This window comes from Pelophylax lessonae (assembly GCF_965119305.1).
Source record: "Pelophylax lessonae genome assembly, chromosome: 3".
Taxonomy (NCBI): domain Eukaryota; kingdom Metazoa; phylum Chordata; class Amphibia; order Anura; family Ranidae; genus Pelophylax; species Pelophylax lessonae.
In genome coordinates, this window is record NC_138770.1 from 36,884,056 (window position 1) to 36,907,789 (window position 23,734).

At 45.9% G+C, this 23,734-nt stretch overlaps 2 protein-coding genes across 2 annotated transcripts in view; one reads left to right on the forward strand and one right to left on the reverse strand.

The window, feature by feature from the left end:
* LOC309550282 (uncharacterized protein) overlaps positions 1-23,734 on the reverse strand; it is a gene marked incomplete at its 3' end in the record, with an annotated part of 308,158 nt that overhangs the window by 247,860 nt on the left and 36,564 nt on the right. The window lies entirely within an intron of this gene.
* Positions 5,701-20,762, forward strand: LOC309549984 (uncharacterized protein; the record flags this gene model as incomplete). Its single annotated transcript, XM_082250459.1, has 4 exons — positions 5,701-5,818; positions 7,011-7,219; positions 16,569-16,707; positions 20,272-20,762. 4 exons carry the CDS (start codon positions 5,701-5,703, stop codon positions 20,760-20,762), a joined length of 957 nt encoding a protein of 318 aa, XP_082106585.1.

The window sequence follows — 23,734 nt, forward strand, 5'->3', positions numbered from 1 at the left end:
CTCCTGATTGTCCATCATGACGTCCTTGTAGAGATCCTTGTGTCTTTCTAAATACTCCCACTCCTCCATGGAGAAATAGACAGTGACATCCTGACACCTTATAGGAACCTGACACACACAATGATACAGTCACCATCCAGACACATCCCTTGTCTGTTACTGGATAATCTCCCAGAATTCCCAGCACCGCTCACCTCTCCTGTCAGCAGCTCCATCATCTTCTTGGTGACTTCTAGAATCTTCTGCATGTTGTGTCTCTCAGGTTTTAGGGAGTCACATGGAGGCACTGTGATGGTCATATGATCACCTGACTTCAGAAGAGGAAATCTCTGTATTGAGGAACCAATAGAAATATAATGTTAGAATCCCAGAATCCTCCTCACCTCTCCGGTCAGGTCTGTGTTTCGTTTTATTAATAGAGATAAAAGTGATGTCATGTGACCTCCTAGGATCCTCCTCACCTCTCGGGTCAGGTCTGTGTTTTATTAATAGAGATAAGAGTGATGTCATGTGACCTCCCAGAATCCTCCTCATCTCTCCGGTCAGGTCTGTGTTTTATTAATAGAGATGAGAGTGATGTCATGTGACCTCCCAGAATCCTCCTCACCTCTCCAGTCAGGTCTGGGTTTTATTAATAGAGATAAGAGTGAGGTCATGTGACCTCCCAGAATCCTCCTCACCTCTCCGGTCAGCAGGTAGATGATCTCCACGGTGATGTTTAGTATCTTCTCAGTCATGTGACTCTGATCCTCCATCCTCATTGGTGCCGTCAATTGATCTATAAAGGTCTCCTTGAAGACAGATAACTTTGGGAAATGAAAGTAAGTATTATTTTGATGGTGTTGGTCTCACAATAATAGGATGTGGATGTTAAGGGGGAGTAGGAGGGCTTCTGTACATTAAGGAACTACTGCCCCCATGGGAACATTTTTAATTTGGACTGTTTTATACATTTTTTGAGGTCCTAAGACCCTCTTGGTCTGCCGGATCAGAAATTCCCTTTACTCTGTTGGGTCTGTTTGGTTTCTGAACTGATTTGATTAGTTTTAGATCTGCAGACAAGGAATGATAAATTAGATCCTTCCTGTGACTTGTTTGCTCTGAGGCAGTGATGTGTCAATGTCAGTTCATTATGATGTCCAGAAAGGGGAACTTGCTGACTTTTGGCAGGAGTTGCCGGCTAATCCGGATAATTACCAGAACTCCGGCTGCAAGACTCCAATCTTCGGCAGCCTGCTTACTAACAGGAGTTGTGTCACCGTCACTCTCTGCAGTAAGAGAAGGGATTGGATTAGATAGCAGGGGTGCTGGTGGAGTAGAGAGCTGTGGGGGGGGGGGGGGGGTTATTCTCTTCCCTCCAATGGCAGCCCAGTGTGTGTAGGAGGTGGACAGCTGGGGAATGGGTTTGTTTTATGGTTGGCAGGTATTCTGTAGTATCCAGGAAGAGGAGAGACATGACAGGAGGTTACTGGGTGTAGAAAAATAAGATCTTATTACCTCCTCTACTGCCACTTCCAGTAATGTCTTCTCACTACGTACTACATGGAACGTCTGTCTTTATTCCAGATCACTTCCTGTCTGTTCCTGACATCACTTCCTGTCTGTATTCCATAGAGAATTCCTGTCTGGGTAGAAGTGAGATCACCATCTTGTATAGTTCAGAGGAAATGCAGCCCCAATAAATGTCTCATAATAACCATTCCTGTTTAATATCTATTTTATAAGGCTAAGTTCAAAACAGAGGTATACCTAAGAAAACAGATTACTCTCGAAATTGATCTTTTTGGATAAGAAAATGCAAAAATATATCATAAAGCATTAAAATAAATGTTAATCCACTCATAATGAAGATGTTAAACATAAATTACAAGGATTTTTTTTTTCACATGGGAATGTAATGATTCGCGAACCTCAATCAGGCTCAAATTAGATTTCCACTGCTGGGTCTAATTTGGTACTTGTAGTGCATGCACGAGGAGATCACACTGACACACGTTGTTCAGGTAAATTATACTTCCTGTTTATTTCTAATGAACAGCGAGTTAAATAGTTAGTAGGCGGTGTCATATGTTAGTACGAATAATTAAGTATATGCGCTCCTAGGTCGCAGGGTGTCTAGGCGCACCAAAGAAAAGGTAACTAAAGGGTGACACATCCTAATTTGCAAAATGATGAAAATAGGGGAAGAAGAGATTGGACTTTATAGGCACCAATATTAAAATAGTATATTCTTTATTGGAAAATTTACAAAAACACATAAATAACAAACCACAAAAAAGGGACATATAAAAAGGACAACATGTCATACACGTCAATAATTACAATAAGGCGGCAGACCCTCCAAACAGTAGTGCAAATCACATAGCCTTATCAGGTATTGATTATTTGTACAGTAATCACAGGTGATACAAAGATGACCTGTGTTCATGAGGCGGCCCTGGAGAAGGGATAGCCGTCTCCAAGGGGTCGTCTGTACATAGTAGATGCAGATGTTAGGTTGAATCCCAGCTGCTCTACATGTTTCGCTTAACCTATTAAGCTTCTTCTGGAGCATATGGTAAAGGCAAACATCTACATAAGGACAAAGCAATGACAATGAGTATTCTTATGTATAGACACAACGTTTACATTTTTAAAAAAACAAAACGAGTTGTTATACAGTCGTGACTGAGTAGGTCTAATAATCAGTCAACACATGATTACATTTGAGGCTACATGCCATATCCTTGTCACAGCAAAGGACCAAGAGAAAATGGAGAAAGAAAGTAAGAATAAAAGGGCAGGGTGGAAAGAAGAGAAGAGAGAGAGGAAAGGGGAGAGGGGAAAGAGGTATAGAAGTGAACTGGAAAGGGAGAAAGAAAAAGAAATGAAAAAAAGAAGAAAAAAGAAAAAAAAAAAGAGGTGGGAAAAAGAAAAGAAGGGGGAGAGAAAGGAGCCTGAATGCTTAGGAGTGCTAGCCAGGCCCGGAGACAAAGAGCCAAACGTAGGGACCAAGGCTTGATATTATGGTAGACTGGGGTATATCTAAAAGGATGAGCAGAACTGCAAACATATACTAAACAGAATACATACCTGAGAAAAATATTACAGGTGAAAGAACTTTATGATGAATCGGGCCATAAAGGCTAGAAAGAGTAATAACGAGGGGGATCGGTGCGCTGTAGTTGGAGCAAGGAGCCTGGTAGGATTGCCAAACCTATCATAGGACATAGAACTTCAAATAGCCTGAAATAAATGATGTAATAAATATGATGAACAATAGCTGAGAATGGGTGAAATTGGAAGGGAGACTAGGGTGAGGATAGTTGTCCAAAACCTCACCTCCGTGCAACTAGATAGATACAGTTATAGAAGACCCCAAGTTAATACAAAGATTAGTATCACATATATTGCCTGTTGGGAGTAGTGATGGTAAATAAAAAGAGAAATTCCGAGAAAGTATGGCAACATGCATCAACAAGATATAGATGAAGATTAAGGTGCCTAGGGTGAAGGTAGGCATCCCCACTATGGTGGGTAGCCACAAGACACCAAGCTGTGATAAAACAGAAAGTAGCAACGTGAAGGGTTAATGGGGCCAGTTGAGGCAGTACTCACATAGGCACAGAGCAAGGTAGTGGCTTGTTATCATGGAAGTTGTGGTCCCATGAGGAGGTGATGTGTGGCGGCCGAATGGGGAAAAAAGCCCCGGCCCACAGACCCAAAACACGGACCAGTGAGGTAAGTAACCTCACGTGCCTATAGACCTGTGAAAATTGAGGGTAGTAAGTACAATAAACCACCATGTATGGAGATAGATAGCCCAAGAGAAGCATGTAAACTTACCAAGGTGTATTCAGGCTGTGAATGCTGCCACTACAGCGACCGTGTGTTTCCCCCCCGGATGGGGATACCGCCATGTTTTAGAGCGAATAGCACGCTCTATTTAAGGACAGTGGTCCCGGGTGATGAGTCAAACGTGTGACGTCATCAACCCCGGCCAGTATTTCCCGCGCATGCGCGGGCCACAGGCGTCACCATGGTGACCCAGCAACAGACTGGCCGCGTCATGACACGGGGAGGGAGCCCTTGTGAGTCAGCTGACCCACAGCGCTTCCTCCTATCCACGCCAGCGGGAACGCCGATTGGCAGTCAACCGTTGGGCGTGGTTACCCGGCCGTACGTCGGCTCCGAGCAGTCAGCGGGGATGGTGTGCACGCCCCCATATGCACGGCGCCTTCCTATAGGGAAATAGAGGAAAGGATGCTGAGGTAGGACAAACTAATAAAAAGAAATATCAACTAGTAGGGAAGCGGGGGAAAGGGAGACAGAGATAAACCCCCGACAGAGAAAAAAGAATAAAGAGAAAACAACAATGTATATGGCAAGTGCGCCGTTGGCATGACCTGAAAAAACGGGGCACTTGGAAACGTCAGTGAATCCTAACGAATTACATCTAGGGTACATGTCATAAATAATAAATCGAATGCCAACCTGACCATATATTGGACACTAGTGTCACAAACCCATGGGCATGGTGCAGTCGATCCGTACAAACATTTATAGTAGCCACAACAGGGTACATAATATTGGATATTTACACTGGATGTATCAAACAGTGATGTCTTAAATTTTGAACCAGTTAAACAGAAATGAAGAGGGACTGGGAGGGGTGGGGAGGGAGGGGGAGGAGGGGGGGGAGGGGGAGGGAAAGGGGAAGGGGGGGGGGAAAGGAAAAGGAGAAGGGGGAAAAAAAAAAAAAAGGGGGAGGAAAAATTATATAAAAGGATAAATACAGCTGCCAATCATACAGGGATTGACAGCGTTATTGATCCTTCACAGAAAACATTTATAGGAGTGCGCCTCGTTAAGCCCTGGGCGGACATTGGCATTCAGACGCTCAATCCAGAGGGATTCCCTCTGGAGGATACGCTGATTCCAATCGCCGCCCCTGGGGTCGCGAGGTATGACCTCCAAAACAATAAAGTTGACATTCATGGTATTAAACCGATGGTACAAGTCCAGATGCCTGCTTACCGGGGTGATCATCTTGCCACCTGATGAGTAATAAATGTGGTCATTTATCCGTCGTCGAAATTGACGAAAGGTCTTCCCCACATAAAACATATTACATTTGCAGGACATGAGGTAGACCACCCCCTCAGTGCCACAGTCGGCTCTGAAAGTCGGAACAAAAGTCTCGCCATTAGGCAGGATAAATCTGTTACCCTCGGCCACCCAAGGGCACATATCGCAATGGCGGCATTTGTAAATGCCTCGTGGCCCAGAGACTGTGGTCTTCTTATGGCTGTAGAAACTACGGGTTAGGCGGTCTCGCAAGGAGGTTGTCCGCCTATAGGTGATCTGAGGCACTGCATTCACATGTTTGCCCACTATGGGGTCTTCATGCAGAAGATGCCAATGTCTAGTAAGGATATTACGTAATGTGCCCTGATGACTAGAAAATTTTGTAATAAACTTAACTGGATGGTTTGAAGTAGTGGATTTGGTACCATAAAGAAGGGAGTGTCTGTCTTTTGACAGAGCCGAGTTGTAGGCCTTGCGAAGGGTGCTCTTGCTGTAACCTCTCTTCAACAGACGCATCCGCAAAAAAACAGACTGTCTCTTATAGTCTGTAAGTGATGTACAGTTCCGCCGTAATCTGATATACTGGGCATAAGGAATACTGCGAATCAGTGCTGGCGGGTGTGCACTGGTAGCATGCAGGATAGTGTTTCCTGCCGAGGTTTTACGGAAGAGGTCCGTGGTGACATGGCCATTCAAGTCTTTCCTCACCGTCAAGTCCAAGAAATTTACTTCATGTTCGTCTACAGAGAACGTAAATTGTAGGTTGAAATGGTTGATGTTTAGGTGTTGGACAAAGTCCGTCAAGAGCTGACGAGGGCCCGTCCACACCACAAATACGTCGTCAATATATCTCAACCAAATCTCAACATATTGGATATATTGAGATAAAGTTTCATCGGAAAAAATGTGGTGTTCCCACCCCCCCAGGTACAGATTGGCGTAGGCAGGGGCACAACAGGTGCCCATTGCCACGCCCTGTACCTGGAGGTAGTGGGAACCATTGAAAGAAAACCAATTGTTGGTAAGAATAAAAGATAACAATTTGAGGAGGAAGTCATTGAGCGGCCATGTCCGGTCATCTTTTTGCTGAAGGAAGGTTTTAACCATCCCAACGCCCTGCTCGTGAGGGATGCTGGAGTAAAGAGCCTCCACATCCAATGTCACGAGCAGGGCGTCGGGAGGGAGAACCAAACCATCTAAGGTTTTCAAAAAATCAAGGGTATCCTTGATGTACGATGGGAGGGCCTGTACATGGGGCATTAGGAAAAAGTCAATGAATCGGCTCGCATTTTCGGTAAGATTGCCAATACCGGAAATAATAGGACGGCCAGGGGGAAAAATTAAATTTTTGTGGGTTTTGGGTAGGGCATAAAATGTAGCCTCCCTAGGGAAGCGGGTATTGAGAAAATTATAAGTGTCTTGGTCAATGAGACCCGACTGAAAAGCCTGTCCAATCAAGTCCTTGTAGGCAGACTTGAATTTGGCCGTTTGCGAGGGCTGAATTTTCTTATACCATGATTCATTGCTCAGTATGTCCATGCACATTTTCTCGTAGTATTCCCTGGTCATTAAGACTATGTTCCCACCCTTATCTGATGCCTTAATGATCAGATCAGGATGGTTTTGTAACCTATCAATGATGCGTTTCTGTTCTGAAGAGAGGTTAGAGCGAGAGGAGGGTAAAGGGCAGCGTTTAAGTTCGCTAACGCATGCATTTAGGAATGCCCAGATCTTAGGGTTAGTAGTAAGGTCCGGAAACTGGGTAGATTTAGGTTTGAATTTCCTTTTGGGTATACATGGAGGAGGCTGTGTCGTGGACAGTGCGTTGGTGGAGATCCCGTTAGTTGAGGAACTACATCCCTCCTGATCATTCTCCTCCAAAAGGAGGATTAGATCACGGAGTGCGCGAAATTCCTTAATTGTAAAACTTTTTACTCTTTCAGAAATTTGGCGTTCTTGGTTTGCCCTGATGTTAGAGGGATCAAAAATATACCTATACGTCAAGTTCCTACAGAACAGATATAAGTCTTTGATGACATCGTATCTGTCCAAGGGAGCTGTGGGACAAAAAGTTAAGCCTAATTTTGGGACTTCGTCTTCCTCACTTGACAGTTTATATGGAGTCAGATTGATAATTGACAGATTTAGGTCGGTAATGTTAGAGTTTGACTCAACTGAAAATTTGTGAGCTGTGATGAGGCAGAGTTAAAATGTGTATCAAGAGTGGTCTGTTTAGTACCTATGTTGGAAGGTATGGGTGCCGAAAATGCTGGTGTACCCTGTGTAAGTGGTAAGGAGCTGGGCGCTGAATTAGCACCCTGTCCTAGTCCATTGGTATTGGATGGTCTCACTTGGGTTGTAGCCGGGCCAGGTTGCATCATCTGCAAGGCCTGTAGGGCCACATTCCCCAGATATGTACCTTGTGTATGGGTGTCCCTTGGATTAGAGGACGTGTTTGGTTTGGCAGCTGGATCCTGTCCCCTCTTAGGGTGTGAGGTATGGTGGCCCCCACGAGGTGTACGTGCACGTGGGCCACCCCTAGTTTTAGAGCGTGTCATGATGATATTAGAGTGTGTTGATTGATGTGAGGTATTTGATACTGATGACGAGTCTGATTCCCATTCAGTCTCTCTCTGATCCGATGCTACAGTTGAATCAGTTTGGCCATGTGGGTAGCGAGGTCTGCGGGAGCGCGGCGGGCCCTGCCAACGATATGCGAAACCTTCTGAGAAGGCAAGTTGGTCTTTGAGAAATTTCGTTTGCTTTTTGTTAACGATATCCTTGTTTAATTTAGTGAGATATTGTTTCACCTCGTCCCACTTTTTTGCATAGGATTCGTGAGTTTTGATAGCCTCATTCTTGGTATAGAGTGTGGCCAATTCAGAATCGAGGGCCAAAAGATCCGACTGGTATTGTACAACTAAGAGTTGGCATAGCTCCAGACTGCATCTAGTGAGGGCATTCTCCCACTGGGTTTTGAAAGCATTAGAAGCATTATCAAAGGAGGGGAAAAGTTGGATCCTAAGGCCCAATGGGCAGATCCCCTCCTTGATATATTTTAAAAAGAACTCTATGTGCCAATAGAGATTAGATTTACGTTTCAATAGTCTCCTAGCAGTACTAATGTACTGATTCAATCCTATGTCATTTCTGACAGAGGTGTTGCAACTTAATTGGATCTCAGCCATGTAGCCTGTCCATGAATTGCCTACAAATTCCATGTTTTGACTCATTAGTTACAAACCTAAGTGGCAAGATGATCAATGGTCCCAGAAGCTAGACACAGACCCCAAAATTGGGGTACTACCTGGTAGGAGATGTACCTAGAAAAAAAAGAACATAAAATATAAGAAAAAATGATTAACAAAGCGGGTTAGTACTAACTGGTTCAGAGATTATAGCGTAATCAGACAGACAGGTAGAGATAGAAAATCGAAAAGGACTTATAGAGTACCTGCTTGTTGGTGAAAACACCAACGGGTGCTACCACCCTAGAATTCAATCAGAATAATTAAGTATGTGCGCTCCTAGGTCGCAGGGTGTCTAGGCGCACCAAAGAAAAGGTAACTAAAGGGTGCCACATCCTAATTTGCAAAATGATGAAAATAGGGGAAGAAGAGATTGGACTTTATAGGCACCAATATTAAAATAGTATATTCTTTATTGGAAAATTTACAAAAACACATAAATAACAAACCACAAAAAAGGGACATATAAAAAGGACAACATGTCATACACGTCAATAATTACAATAAGGCGGCAGAGCCTCCAAACAGTAGTGCAAATCACATAGCCTTATCAGGTATTGATTATTTGTACAGTAATCACAGGTGATACAAAGATGACCTGTGTTCACGAGGCGGCCCTGGAGAAGGGATAGCCGTCTCCAAGGGGTCGTCTGTACATAGTAGATGCAGATGTTAGATTGAATCCCAGCTGCTCTACATGTTTCGCTTAACCTATTAAGCTTCTTCTGGAGCATATGGTAAAGGCAAACCTATTTATATATCTATTTCCCTATAGGAAGGCGCCGTGCATATGGGGGCGTGCACACCATCCCCGCTGACTGCTCGGAGCCGACGTACGGCCGGGTAACCACGCCCAACGGTTGACTGCCAATCGGCGTTCCCGCTGGCGTGGATAGGAGGAAGCCTATAGCAAAAAAAAAGGGGGAAAGAGGAAAGAGGGGGTACACAGCTCCCACCCTCGGGTAGGACCCCCAAGGGAGGGAAAGTAGATATCCATGGCCGAGCGGGGATTATCTACTTTCCCTCCCTTGGGGGTCCTACCCGAGGGTGGGAGCTGTGTACCCCCTCTTTCCCCTTTGCCCCTTTTTTTTTTTTGCTATTGTGTTGTGTTGTGTATTTCCTTGGTCCCAAGATGCCCATGACCAACTCTGGTCTCTTCCAGTTTTGGCCATGGGATTGGGATGAGGTTATGTAAGCCGTCCATGTCTGGTTCAGTGTCATTTTAAATCAATTTTGGATTAATAAATATTTATATATTTTTACATATTTTACTGCTTCTTTCTCTTTTCTTATCTTTGATTGCCTTAAAAATCCCCCCCCCCCCCCCAAGAGGAGAACAACACACTAGTGGTACTTTTTGAATGTTTCATGGGATGACGGCAATCATGGGTCACTCACCATCTGGGATCATCTTTCTATGCTTCCAACAATTCCTGTCTGCTACTCGTCCTGACCCTTGGCTTCACCTCGGATTCTGTCTCTGCTTGCTGCACCTGTTGATCCTGCATCCATTGCCGACTCTGCCTGTGACCCGACTATGCTTCTGTCTGCCATATATGCCGGATCTGTCCGTCTGTTACCGACCCAGCTCGTCTGACCCTGCTTCCAGCTTGCTACAGCTCCTTCAGTCCAGCTCTGCATGTTCTGGTGCCTGCTTCCTGCTGTGCATCCTCAGTCTGTCATCAGCCAAGCCAAGCCAGTCTGCCTGCTTCCAGCTGTCCTGCTGGCACACCTGCCGGCCATCTTATCTGCCTACTGTCAGCTACTACTGGCTTCTTTCCAGCTACTACCTGCATAGACTACTGGACTGATCATAGACACTCTTACCCCGCAGTGCTCTAGCGGCTACTGTCTCACCTCTAGTGGCCCTTGAGCCCGAGCTGTACAAGAGCCCTTCCTCCACAGGTGAGGCACATGACATCTCCCATTCTTCAAAATAAAGGTTAGTGTAGGCCCGTGTACATTTTTGTACCCATTGCAGTACCTTGTGCTTGGGAATAACATTTGTCGCCAAACATGAATTTATTAATTTCCAACATAAACTTAAGTAAACCAACAAAACTTGTATGTGCAAACAGGGTTCTAGGTCTGCAGTTTAGTGTTTTTCTATAACCTCTAAATCCTTCTTATGAGGGATATAATGCCTCTACATCTAATGTAACCAAGATGATATCATCAGGAACCAACAGATCTATTGAACTGTTCAGGAGGTGAATTGTCCCTCACATAGGAGGGCAAAGCCACCACAAAACGTTGTAGTGATTTATCTATATACAGTACTTACTGACTTTCTCAGTGAGGGACCCCCTCTTTGGGATAATAGGTCTCCTGGAGGGGGAGGGGGGGTCAACTACCAATTTATGGACTTTTTTTTATGGAACAGTACAGCATCATTATATGACTGCTTTGGTGGTGATCAGGGATACTGACTGGTGGCAGTATGTAAAAAAAAAAATGAAAATTAAAACAATAAAATAATAATTATCATTTATTTTCAAATTGTATCTTTTTTTTATTCTTTTTTTTTTTTTTCAATTTTGTTTTCTTTTTACATTTTATTTTACATAGTGACACATGCAGCGTTAACATATTGACCCTGTACTACTCTGGGAAGGTGATCAGGAGTTTGTTTTTGATAATCACCGTTATAAGTAATCATTTTTATAAATGACACAGTGTCTACTACTCTGATAACAGTGATTGGTCACAGTTATCATATGGTACAGATGTGATAGGCCCTGTCCGTACCATGTGATCACTGTGACCAATCACAAAGATCATTACAATAATACATAATGAATGGCTATGAATGAAAGCCATTTGTTGTATACAACTGTCGTGTGATCGCTGTAATTGGTCACAGTGATCACATGGTACTGGGACCAGCCTGGTACAATAATCTTTCATTCGGTGGAGCTACGGCATGACCACTAGAATTGGAGGACTTCATATGATGTCCACCCAGCATGGGAGAGCTTCCACTTGGCCATCATTCTGCTATAGACCTGACAGGAAGCAGTTAATTACAGTCTAAAATCCACCTGAAGTCCTGGCGCTGTACAAGTTATATACAGACATCTCAAGTCTCCCGCAAGTTGCGGGAGTCTCCCGCATTTTTCCCTGCACTCAAAGACACCTGCGAGCGCAGGGCGATATCCCGGCAGGGCTGAAGACGGCAGTGTCAGAGGCGAGCTCAGCTGTCATGACTGAGAACGGAGCCGCTATTTAGGTCCGGCTCACAGGCGGAGTGATATCAAGTGCACTCCGTCTGTGGGACGAGGTGCCATACAGAGGAAGCACGCGGCTCTGCTCTCTACGGCAGATTTGTGCTTCCTCTGTATGGCTCCTCCTCTCACAGGCGAAGTGCACTTGATATCACTCTGCCTGTGAGCCGGTACTACGGAGGAAATAGCGGCTCCATTCTCACAGTCTTGACAGCTGAGCTTTGACACTGCCATCCTCAGCCCTGCCGGGATATCCACAGCATACCACAGAGGCCGGCACCACAAAGCCCAGCATACCACAGAGCCCAGCACCACAGAGCCCAGCACCACAGAGACCGGCACCACAGAGCCCAGCGCACCACAGAGCCCAGTACCACAGAGACCCGCACCACAGAGCCCAGCATACCACAGAGACCAGCATGGTCACTTCAATTCATTGGAATGTGCTGGAACTGGAATGTGCTAAGTTCTTGGATAATGTCTACACAGTGTTTACAGGTTGGCTTTACGTATCACCCCCAACAAGCTCTCTCCAGTTCATGGATGTAATCATTATGTTTGGATGATCTCACCAGTCAGGAGCCTTTCCTTTCATCCTACATGTTCCCTTCTGAGGATTCGTCTATCCTTCCAAACAAATGTATGAAATCATCCATGAGTCCTCCTTCTATGTGATCTAGAAGATCTGGAATCACAATGCCTGCATGGATGAAGTGGATGACCCAGTTTATATATTATTTATTGCTTTACAGCTTTTTTCACTGCAGGATTAATACTTTTATTTATTTAACCATTTAAGGAAGTGTTCTTACTTTAAGATATCTTCTCCACCACCATTATTATGTGACCATTACATCCTTGCAATTTATCTTTACCATCTTCATTATGAGTGGATTGATACGTATATATTTGTATGCTTTTGGATGTATTTTTGCATTTTCTTCACCAAAAGGATCAGTTTTGAGGGGTATCTGTTTTATTAGCTACACATTTTGTTGTTAACTTGTGTTCTGTGTCTTTAAGACTTTTTCCATATGTAGATGTAGCACCCTCCTAGGTAGGTGCTAGGAAAAAGCATCTATTGCTCCTTCTGTTTATCAGGGGAGCCTGATCTGTTAGGTTGCCTGTTGCATGTCTCCAGGTGTGATTCACTGGGTCTGAGGGAGTGTCCCCACTGTATCCAATGAGGGAGCTTGTTGGACAGTGGAGGAAACCCAGCCAGTGACACATTGGCTTTTGTTGGAGTCCCAGTGGGAGGGCATTCTTGCAATGCATCCTGGGATTGCTCATAAGAGCCGGGGGGACATGTGACAGGTCACCTTTGGCGGGAAGCAGAGTCCCAGGAGGAGGCAGATGGCTGTCTCTTCTCCTGCAGAGTGTGAGGAAGGTGGTCTTAGGCGGTCAGCCTAGTGAACCAGGTGTGGATCCGGTGTAACTGAAGGTGGAGCTGCTGGCAGAGTCTCTTGGGAAAAACAGTGTCCGTGAGTACTAAGGGACTTGCCAAAGGATCAGCCCAGGAAGGGGACCACTCCAATGAAGTCAGGGGATCAAGGAGCTTGCTCACACAGAGAGAGTTACAGTAAAGGGTGTGCCGTGTAGAACCCTAAAGAATAGGGATAAAGGGGTTGCCTAGTTGGGTCCTGAAGAGCGATTCACAGAGCAATTCAAGTCCATTAAATTCTTCTTCACTGCTATTGACAAGGTGAAGCAGTGGCCTTGCCGCACTCAGTTATGTCTAGACGTCCCAGCAAATTGTGCATAGTTCATTCAAGTTGGAGTATTCCACTCATCCTATCTCCTATCCAAGTTCTCAAATAAAACTACAAAAAAAAAACAAAACCCCTGTTTTCTGACTGAGCCAAGCACTTTGCTTAAATGCTAAACTGTGATGTTGTTGCTATGGGTAACCCAGGGGAATCCTTATCCAGCAGCTCTCAAGGGAGTAGTGCTACATAAAAAATATATATTTTTTTAACAGTTGGTTGCATTAGAACTGTATCTATTTTCTTACTTTTTGGGGGGTTTATTTTTCTATAGAATACAGACCGGAAGGGATGTCAGGTACAGACAGGAAGTGATGTCAGGTACAGACAGGAAGTGATATCAGCTACAGACAGGAAGTGATCTTGACTAAAGAAAAGAAGTTCCATGCGGCGGGTAATAGAAGACATTACTGGAAGTGGCAATAGAGGAGGTAATAAGATCTTATTTTCTATTTACACCCAGTAACCCCCCGTCATGTCTGTCCTCTTCCTCCATAGTCACTGTGATGTCTTTTATCTCCAGCAGATGATGATACACACATATATAGTGTGGAAATGTAGAATAACCCTGTATACTACAATGAGGGAATGTATGGTCTGTACCACGAGCGGAGTTATTGGTGTCAGTAAATGCCGATTCCGGACATTGTATGTGGGGGGAATGAAATGATAATTAAAGCTCAGGATTAGGGAAGATTTCTGTAATATTTTACACGGGATTGATCAGCGCCCCCTCCAGAGACACTATGACGAATCTCACAATAGGAGTCTGAAAGGGACTGGATTTTGGGGGGATGAGATGGTGAACCCGGATTGGGGAGAGGGGCAATTTAATCAAAAAGATGTCCAGATGTGAATCAAAATAGATTTTTCAGCTAAATACAATATTTTTACCAGTTTTGATGATTACAAATAAAGTTTTGTATGAATTTAGTGATATATGATGATATAGAAGATGTAATTCTGGGCTATAAATGGTTAAGGAATCTGGATGGGGGTAGGAGCGGTTTTTAGGACTTCTTCACCTGCCAATAGCTGTCCTGGACAAAGATTGGCATTTTCCAAGCCAAACACGTTGGATGTCACCAGGTTAGGAGAGCGCCCTCTCTGTTACATCTAAGCGGTATCCAGCCCAACATCCACCGGAATATCTGCAACCAGGACACTGGCGATGGATTAGTTCTTCTGCTCTTTATGCCGGTATTTTCCATTTATTGCTATAAAAAGGTTTCTGTTGGTTCGCAGGCACCACAAACTCTGTGGGAATACAGAGCCCAGCACACATAGTCATCTTCAGCCTAGGGTTTTTCTGAGTAAGTGCTGCCAGGTTACCCCAGGAGTTGTCTGACACTTTATCAGAAAGTTTTATTGGAACTCTTGTGTTGTAGATTCAGATATTTTGTCCATAGAGCAAGCGCTGTCTGAACATTTATTATTTGTAGATTAACCCCTTCATGGCCAGAACATTCCCCCACCTACGGGGCCAAAACTTTTTCTTCATTTTGGAGATAAATTCTAGTAATACAGTCCTCTAAACAAACAGCACTGACAATAAATAGACAAGACAATGACCGTCATGACCATACATGGCCTACAAAGGGCAATTATTACACTACACAGGCAGCCAATGGGCAATCATTATAATATGCAGCCAACACAATGATGGGGTACAGGGGTCAGGAGTATGGAGCATAGAGACCCTTACATTGCTGGTCAGGAGGAAGAAACATTCCTCAGCCTGCCACAAAGAATATGTTCCATCATTGGTGTCAGATGGAGGAAAATACTGAGGGGTCTGAGGGAAGTAGAGGAGCTGAGGGTCTCTGATGGGGTAGTGGGACTAAAGAACTCTCAGAACCTCTGAGGGGTTACTGCATCTGAAGAACTTTGGGACCCCTGAGGAGGAATACTTTTTCTTACTGCAGAGAGTGACAGTGAAATCGCTCCTGTCAGTCAGTAGGCTCCCAGAGATTGGAGCCTTGCAGCCGGAGATCTGGCAATTATCCTGATTAGCTGGCAAGTCAAAGGAAGGATTGTATTTATTATTCCTTGTCTGCAGATCTAAAACTAATCAAACCAGTTCAGAAACCAAACAGACCCAACAGAGAAAAATGAATTTCTGACCTCCAAACACTAAACAGTCCAGACTAAATGTGTTCCCATGGGGGCAGTAGTCCTTAAATGTACACCAACTGTCCTATTACCCCCACCCCCCCCGCCCCTCACATCCACATTCTATTATTGTGTGACCAATATCATCCAAATAATTGCTACTTTCATTTCCCAAAGTTATCCGTCTACAAGGAGACCTGTATAGATCAAATGATTGCATCAATGTGGATGGAGGAGGACCGGAGTCAAATGACTGAGAAGATACTAAACCTCACCCTGGAGATCATCTACCTGCTGACCAGAGAGGTGAGGAGGATTCTGGGAGGTCACATGACATCACTCTTATCTCTAATAATAAAACACAGACCTGACCGGAGAGGTGAGGAGGATTCTGGGAGGTCATATGACATCACTCTTATCTCTAATAATAAAACACAGACCTGACCGGAGAAGTGAGGAGGATTCTGGGATTCTAATACGATATTCTTATTGGTTCTTCAAAACAGAGATTTCCTCTTCTGAAGTCAGGTGATCATATGACCATCACAGTGCCTCCATGTGACTCCCTAAAACCTGAGAGACACAACATGCAGAAGATTCTAGAAGTCACCAAGAAGCTGATGGAGCTGCTGACAGGAGAGGTGAGCGGTGCTGGGAATTCTGGGACATTATCCAGTAACAGACAAGGGATGTGTCTGGATGGTGACTGTATCATTGTGTGTGTCAGGTTCCTATAAGGTGTCAGGATGTCACTGTCTATTTCTCCATGGAGGAGTGGGAGTATTTAGAAGGACACAAGGATCTCTACAAGGACGTCATGATGGACAATCAGCCGCCCCTCACATCACCGGGTAAGAGGAGACTTTATTGTAAAGGAGAGAGCAGTACGGAGGCTCCACCTAGATCCCCCATCATCTGATAAACACATAGAAACAATGTATTCAGTCAGTGTGTGTGTTTCCTACAGATGGATCCAGTAATGGGAACCCACCAGAGAGATGTCCCCGTCCTCTGTATTTCTGGGATTCCACACAGGAAGGTCACACCATCCCTCACCATCATCAGGTAGATGAGGAACAATCACTGATAGTATCATTAGGATCTGTACATTATCTGCATTGTTACCATTGATGTCATTTTTATTATATATTCAGAGTGGAAACCTGAGAGATATAAAAGTTGAGGTTAAAGCAGAAGAAGAGACGTATGTGAGGGATGATCAGCAGTTTATGGAGAAGGATGGAATAACGGGGACATTTATAGAGGAGGACACTCCTACAGAGATCAGCACAGGTGGGTCATTAACACTAAATACATTCCTCCACCCATACTGCTCACTGATTGGTCGAGAGTAGGGCAAGGACTGGGTGATATCAGCCTGTAATACCCTAGTCACTTTCCTGAGCTGTGTTCCCCCGTCCTGTATTCCTGTATTTCTCTCAGATAATCTTCCTTCTCTGTGCTGCAGACACAATTTATGTATCTAGACTGGATTTATGGAGATTCTTGGGTTCATCTGACAGAAAAATGTTGATTCATGGGCATTACTTGACCTTGGCACCTGGGGTATGTGCTTTGGATCTTCTGACCCATGCCCCGGGTCTAGTAAGATCTCTTTTTTAAATCAAGAAAGGTTTTTATTGAACACAGTAAACAAAAAACAAACACACTTTCCAATGCACAGTCATGGCAAAAGCCGAACACAGGCTTAACAGAATATACCCAGGCCAGCCCCCCCAGCTGCCAATAAATCGTTTCAAGTTCATGATCATTTGCAGCATTGCCCACCCCCATCCAGCAGCAATAAAGATAAACAATAACAATACAGCATCTATGTATCAAGCAGTGTACGTCACACCCAGCATAGAGTTAGGACAGCAATCTAGACATCACAAGCTCCCTTGGACTCAGCCCAAGCGTGTCCAGCCAGGGCGACCATAGTTTCTCATATTTACGTAGACTGCCTCTATTTTGATAAATGTACTTTTCCATTAACAATGTGTTACCCACTTGTGATATCCAAGATGCCACCAAGGGCGGCACCGAGGACTTCCAGGCCATAAGGAGAAGCCTACATGCTTGAAACAGAGCCCTAAACAGTGCCACACGGGTCGGCTCCTCCAGGTCCATCTCCTCTAAAGCCCCCAGTACACAGTATATGGGATCTAGTGGGATCGTGGTCTGGAACACTCGGTTAAAAGTGCCCAGCACCTGGCTCCAATACCTGTGAAGTTTCCGGCAACGCCACAGCAGATAAATAAGATCACCTTGATGGGAGCCGCACCGAACACAGGAGGGGTCCGCCCTACCATCCATCCTATTTAAGCGCAGCGGGGTGCAATGCACCCGAAGGAGACACCCGTTGGGCCAGATTTAGCGAGCAAAGAGTAACGGAAAACAAAGCATCTTCCCATTGATCATCCGTCATCGGACTGACATCCGCCTCCCAATGAAAACGCGCCCTCGAGGGATGGGACTCCAAATGTTGCCCCAACAACATCTGATAACACTGTGATATGACACCCTTAGTATTCGTGCACTCCTGCAATAGCCGGAAGATAGGAGCGCTAGACAAAGCCCAGCCGCTTCCCTCCCCCTGTGCTACCACTGCATGCCAAAATTGCAGGTAAGAATAATGCATAGTGGAGGGAAGGTGGTATCTACTCTGTAACTCCAAGAAGGACAAAAACCTGCCGGCCTCAAAAATGTGTGTCAACAGAGTCACACCAAACCCAGTCCACCTAGGACCAAGCTACAACTTTGCCAGCTCGGCATAGAAGAATTATTTCATATTGGACTGTAAGCAGTTAATGCCGTGACACCCTAGATCTATTCCAAATTTTCTGAATTAGGTTAAAGGTATTGGATTTATGAAATTGCTGTGCCTCTAAGCCCATGGGAACAGTGGCCGAACTGGATCCCAGTAACATCAGCCGTACCGACGAGCCAGGTTCATCTGGGGAGATGGAGCCTATCAACTGTTGCAGCTGTGCAGCCAGATAGTATATCCAGGGGTTTGGGACTGCTAACCCCTCGCCATCCAGGGTGCTGCAACTGCTCTAGTTTAATTCTGGGCTGACCGGATTTCCACAATAGTTTACGAAACAGAGTGTTAACTACCCGAAATATCTTTAAGTGAACCACCACCGGTGAATTATGTAAAAAATAGAGGAGCTGCGGCATCAGAATCATTTTAATAAGGTTAGCCCTGCCCGCCAATGACAACTTCAGCGTATTCCACATATTAATTTTATCCTGAAAGCGGGAAAGCAGGGGGTGTATATTTAAAAGCCATAATCCGCCAATCGGGGCGATATCTGTACACCTAAGTATTTGAAGGACACTACCGGTATGGGGCACGAAGGAGGAAAATTCACCCCCCGAGCCCAATCCACCAGCATCAGAGCCGATTTGGACCAGTTAATAGTCAGACCCGTGAACCGTCCATAACGGGAGAGTGCCGACATCACTGCAGTAACGGAAGAGTAAGTGTCCCCCAGGAAAAGCAGCATGTCGTCGGCGTACAACATGACCTTCTCCTGAAAGGACCTATAATCAAAGCCCGAGATCTCCGGGGTAGCCGTAATCAGGGCCGCCAAGGGCTCTATAGCAATGGCGAAGAGCAGGGGGGAGAGGGGACAACCCTGCTTGGTACCCCTGCCCAACGCAAAAGCCCGGGACACCCTGCCCGACATCTGAATGGTAGCCTGGGGCGAGGAGTAAAGTAGGCGGACCCACGCTATAAACCGAGCACCAGATCCAAATTTAGTCAAAACCGCCCATAAGTAACTCCAACCCACACTATCGAAAGCCTTGTTGGCTTCTAGGGATAGTAAGGCTCTGTTGCCCCCATTTTTGGCTTGAAGCTGCATATTAAGGTAGAGGCATCTAAGGTTCGTAGCAGTAGACTTATGTGGCATGAAACCAGCTTAGTCGGGGTGTATTATCGAGGAGATGATGCCATTGACCCGGAGTGCCAGGACCTTTGCCAGGATTTTAACATCACTTTGGAGAAGAGAAATGGGCCTGTACAACCCCGGGTCAATCGGATCCTTCCCTGGTTTAAGTAACAAAGTCACATTAGCCCTAGACATCGAGGGTGGGAGGTACCCCACCCTTTATAGTCCTAACTTTTGTATTATATATAAGTTGTTCTTTTGTACCCCTTTTCTACCAGCTGGACATTTTATATCTAATGATTTGATTGGAGCACAGACTTTTACATGTTGATAATACAGAAAAAGATATTGAAGGAGCAGTCAATAACCCACTGATGGTGGTCTTTAGGATCAGTCCAGTCTTCATCTTGGTTGTTCCCCCCCCCCCCCGTCCTCACTCTCTGACCTCTGGAGGGGCTCAGCCCCGCTGTTATTCGTGACTAAATCATGGACTAAATAAGAACTTCTTGTGTTGGGAAGATGGCAATAAGTGCTAGAAGTGAAACAAAGAGGAGGCCCCCATCGGGACTTTTAAGGCAGTTATCAACCAGCTAATGAAAGTATGAAGAGGTAAAATCAAATGTTATTTGTGACCTATTCATGGACTAAATAAGGAAGTGCAGTACTTCTTGTGTTGGAAAGATGGCAATGAGTGATAGTGGGGGTGGGGACACTCGTCCTATAATCCCTCATCACTGTCACTCCTATGAAAGACAGTTCTCGTTGTTTCCTCACTCTCTGACTAAGGTCCATGAATAAAGAAATGAACTGGTAGGAGATCAGAGGACCCATTTACTAGTTACCTTGAGGGGGGAATTGTAAGATCCTCAGAGACAAAGCTGCCTGATGTGGGCGGAGTCCTGGTTTAGGGGAACCAATCTGCTCATGTCTAGTAATAATCTTTTTATTTCTATTTTAGTAGATGGACGGGAGATGAGGAAACCCTCAAAGGATTGTCTCACTTTGTCTCCAGACTGTAAAGTAGAAGATGGGGACATCACACAGTATAGTCCAGGAGAAAACCCGGCTACCTCAAATGTCCATCCGGCACCACACAGTGTAGATGGACCATCGTATTCCTCTTATCCTGAGGAACCTCAGACTGTGAGGGACAGTGCCATCCTTCCAACAGATAAGAGATTTTCCTGTACTGAGTGCGGGAAGTGTTTCCGTTTTATATCTCTTTTTAATGAACATAAGAGATCTCACACAGGGGAAAAACCGTATTTATGTCCTGAGTGTGGGAAAAGTTTTTCAGTGAAGTCCAATCTTTACCAACATCAGAGATCTCACACGGGGGAGAAGCCATATTTCTGTCCTGAGTGTGGGAAATGTTTTTCACGTAAGTTCCATCTTAACAGACATCAGAGATTACATTCAGGGGAGAAGTCGTATTCCAGTCTTGAGTGAGGAAATAAGTGCAATCTTTCCATACAGCGGAGACCTCACACAGGGGAAAGGCCATATTCCTATTCTGAGTGCAGAAAATGCTTTGTACAAAAATCAAAGCTTGTTAAACATCAGAGATCTCACACAGGGGAAAAGCCATACACCTGTCCTGAGTGCGGGAAATGTTTTTTTAGATAAGTCCAATTTTTCAAGTATCAGAAATCTAATATGGGGGAGAAGCCACTTTCCTGTCCTGAGTCAGTGAGTTGTTCCTCACTGAAGTCCTGTCTTCCTGTACAACAGGGATCCCACACAACCCTCGAGGTGTATTAGTGCCTTGAATGCGGGAAATGTCTTCTATATGAATGTTGCTGGACATCACATCTCTCATGTGGGGAAGAAGCACACCCTGATATACACCTCCGATATACTCCATGGCTGATCTTCATCATGTAAGAAACAGTTGATAAGGAGATCAGAGATAACCAGAGACATGGATGAAGTGTTGTCCTGTGTTGGCTTTTCATTGGCTGAGTAAATTTTGGGGTGTAGAGTGGTAAGTAGAGCCGTGAAATGAAGGAATCACCTTCAGAATGTCTTGCTTGTCTGTGTGACGGTTACTGATAATGATATAGCGGGTTACAGAGCTAGAAGCTGTGAGATCCCATATATCTTTATCAGTAAACTTTACACAGACAAGACAGAAATTCTGAAGTTGATGTCCTTCATTTCAAGGCTCTACTTACCAGTGGTGACCCCGAAGCGTGTCTCTCTGTCTTCAGTCCATCCTTCTCCCATCCCCCAACAGGAGAACTCGGAGATGAACTAGGTGAGAACTTCTTTCCTTTGCTCCTGTGTGGGTTTGGGTGGCTTGGCGGAGTGCGGCACGAGAGGTAACACCGCTTGTCTTTATATTTCTACATATCTTGTCTGGGTGGAGGTTATTGGTTGGAAAATATTTATACTGTTTGATTTTCTGTAAATAGGTTTTCCCTTTGAAGGGTGATATTATGTGTGGTTTGATGGCTCAATAGTTACCACTTCACTTACATGTTTAGTTTTTATAAAATAGAAAAACAATTTTTTTTGCATTAGAGCATGTAGCCAGTCATGAACGTGGGGGTGATATTGATAAAATACTCCTGCAAAAGGAATCCAAATGGATCTATATGTTATCAGCCACTAAATATCCTGGTTTGAATGAATTCATCAGCTACAAACCATTCCTCTGAATAACCTGCCTTTCTGCCATAACCATTCACAATTTGAGGCTGCTCCTATTTCAGCCTTTATGTGATACAGGGCCGGTACAAGGAGGGGGCGGAGGGGGCGGGTGCCCTGGGCGGCACAATTTAGTGAAGGAAGGGGGGCGCAGTTCAGCGCAGGTGAAGTGTGTGTGTGACTAACACACCGGGCGGGCGAGCGGCCGCTAATCGCTGTAAGGAAGTGAGCCGCCCTTTCACTTCCCTGTCAGGACTCACTTCCTTACAGCGATTAGCGGCCGCTCGCCCGCCCCGTGTGTTAGTTCATACCAGGGGGCGGGGCAGACTGACCCATCTGACCAAATGCCCAGGATCCAGTGGGGGGCCCCCATGATGAGACGATGAGAGGCTCCTGGGGATGAAATCAGTGCCGGATCAACGTCCGGCATTGTGCTCCACACTCCACTCAGTGAAGAACTGTCGGCTGCCTGCGTGGCGGGCGGGTGCAGCAGAACTCTGTGGAAGAAGTACATGTTCGGTGAGTAGTACAGTAGAGGCCTGTGTGCGATAGAGGCAGAATTGATAGAGGCGGGATTGCCGTGTGCCCAATTGTAGAGGGGAGTTTGTGGGACTACAATGTCCAGCATGTCTATGGAGGAGGAGCACACCCCCATTTCTCTTCTCTCCTCCCCCCTTTCTCTTCTCTCCTCCCTTCCCATCCCCCCCCCCATCCTTATCCCCCCATCCTCTCTCCCCCATACCCCTCTCTATCCTCTCCCCCCCTCCCTCTCTCTCTGTCCTCTCTCCCTCCCTCTTCTCTCTCTCCCTTCCTCCCTCCCTCTTCTCTCTCTCCCTTCCTCCGTCCTCTCTCCCTCTCTCTCCCTCTGTCCTCTCTCTCTCTCTCTCTCTCTCTCTCTCTCTCTCTCCCTCCCTCCCTCCGTCCTCTCTCTCTCTCTCTCTGTCCGTCCGTCCGTCCCCTCTCTCTCTCTGTCCCTCCCTCCCTCCGTCCTCTCTCTCTCTCTCTCTCTCTCTCTCTCTCCCTCCGTCCTCTCTCTCTCTCTCTCTCTCTCTCTCTCCCCCTCCCTCCCTCCGTCCTCTCTCTCTCTCCCTCCATCCTCTCTCTCTCTCCCCCTTCCTCCCTCTCTCTTGCCCTCCCTCCTTCCGTCCTCTCTCTCTCTTCCCCTCCCTCCCTCCGTCCTCTCTCTCTCTCTTCCCCTCCCTCCCTCCGTCCTCTCTCTCTCTCTTCCCCTCTCCGTCCTCTCTCTCTCTCCCTCCGTCCTCTGTCTCTCTCTCTCTCTCTCTCCCTCCGTCCTCTCTCTCTCTCTCTCTCTCTCCCTCCGTCCTCTCTCTCTCCGTCCTCTCTCTCTCTCCCTCCCTCCGTCCTCTCTCTCTCTCTCTCCCTCCCTCCGTCCTCTCTCTCCCTCCCTCCGTCCTCTCTCTCTCTCTCTCTCTCCCTCCCTCCGTCCTCTCTCTCTCTCTCTCTCTCTCTCTCTCTCCCTCCCTCCCTCCCTCCGTCCTCTCTCTCTCTCTCTCTCTCTCTCCCTCCCTCCCTCCCTCCGTCCTCTCTCTCCCTCCCTCCGTCCCCTCTCTCTCTCTCTCCCTCCGTCATCTCTCTCCCTCCGTCCTCTCTCTCTCTCCCTCCCTCCATCCTCTCTCTCTACCCCCTCCCTCTCTCTCCCCCTCCCCTCTCTCTCTCTCCCCCTCTCTCTCTCCCCCTCTCTCTAGTCTCTCTCTGTCCTCTCTCACCCCCCCCCCCTCTGTCTCCTTTCCCACCCCTCCCTTTGTCTCCAC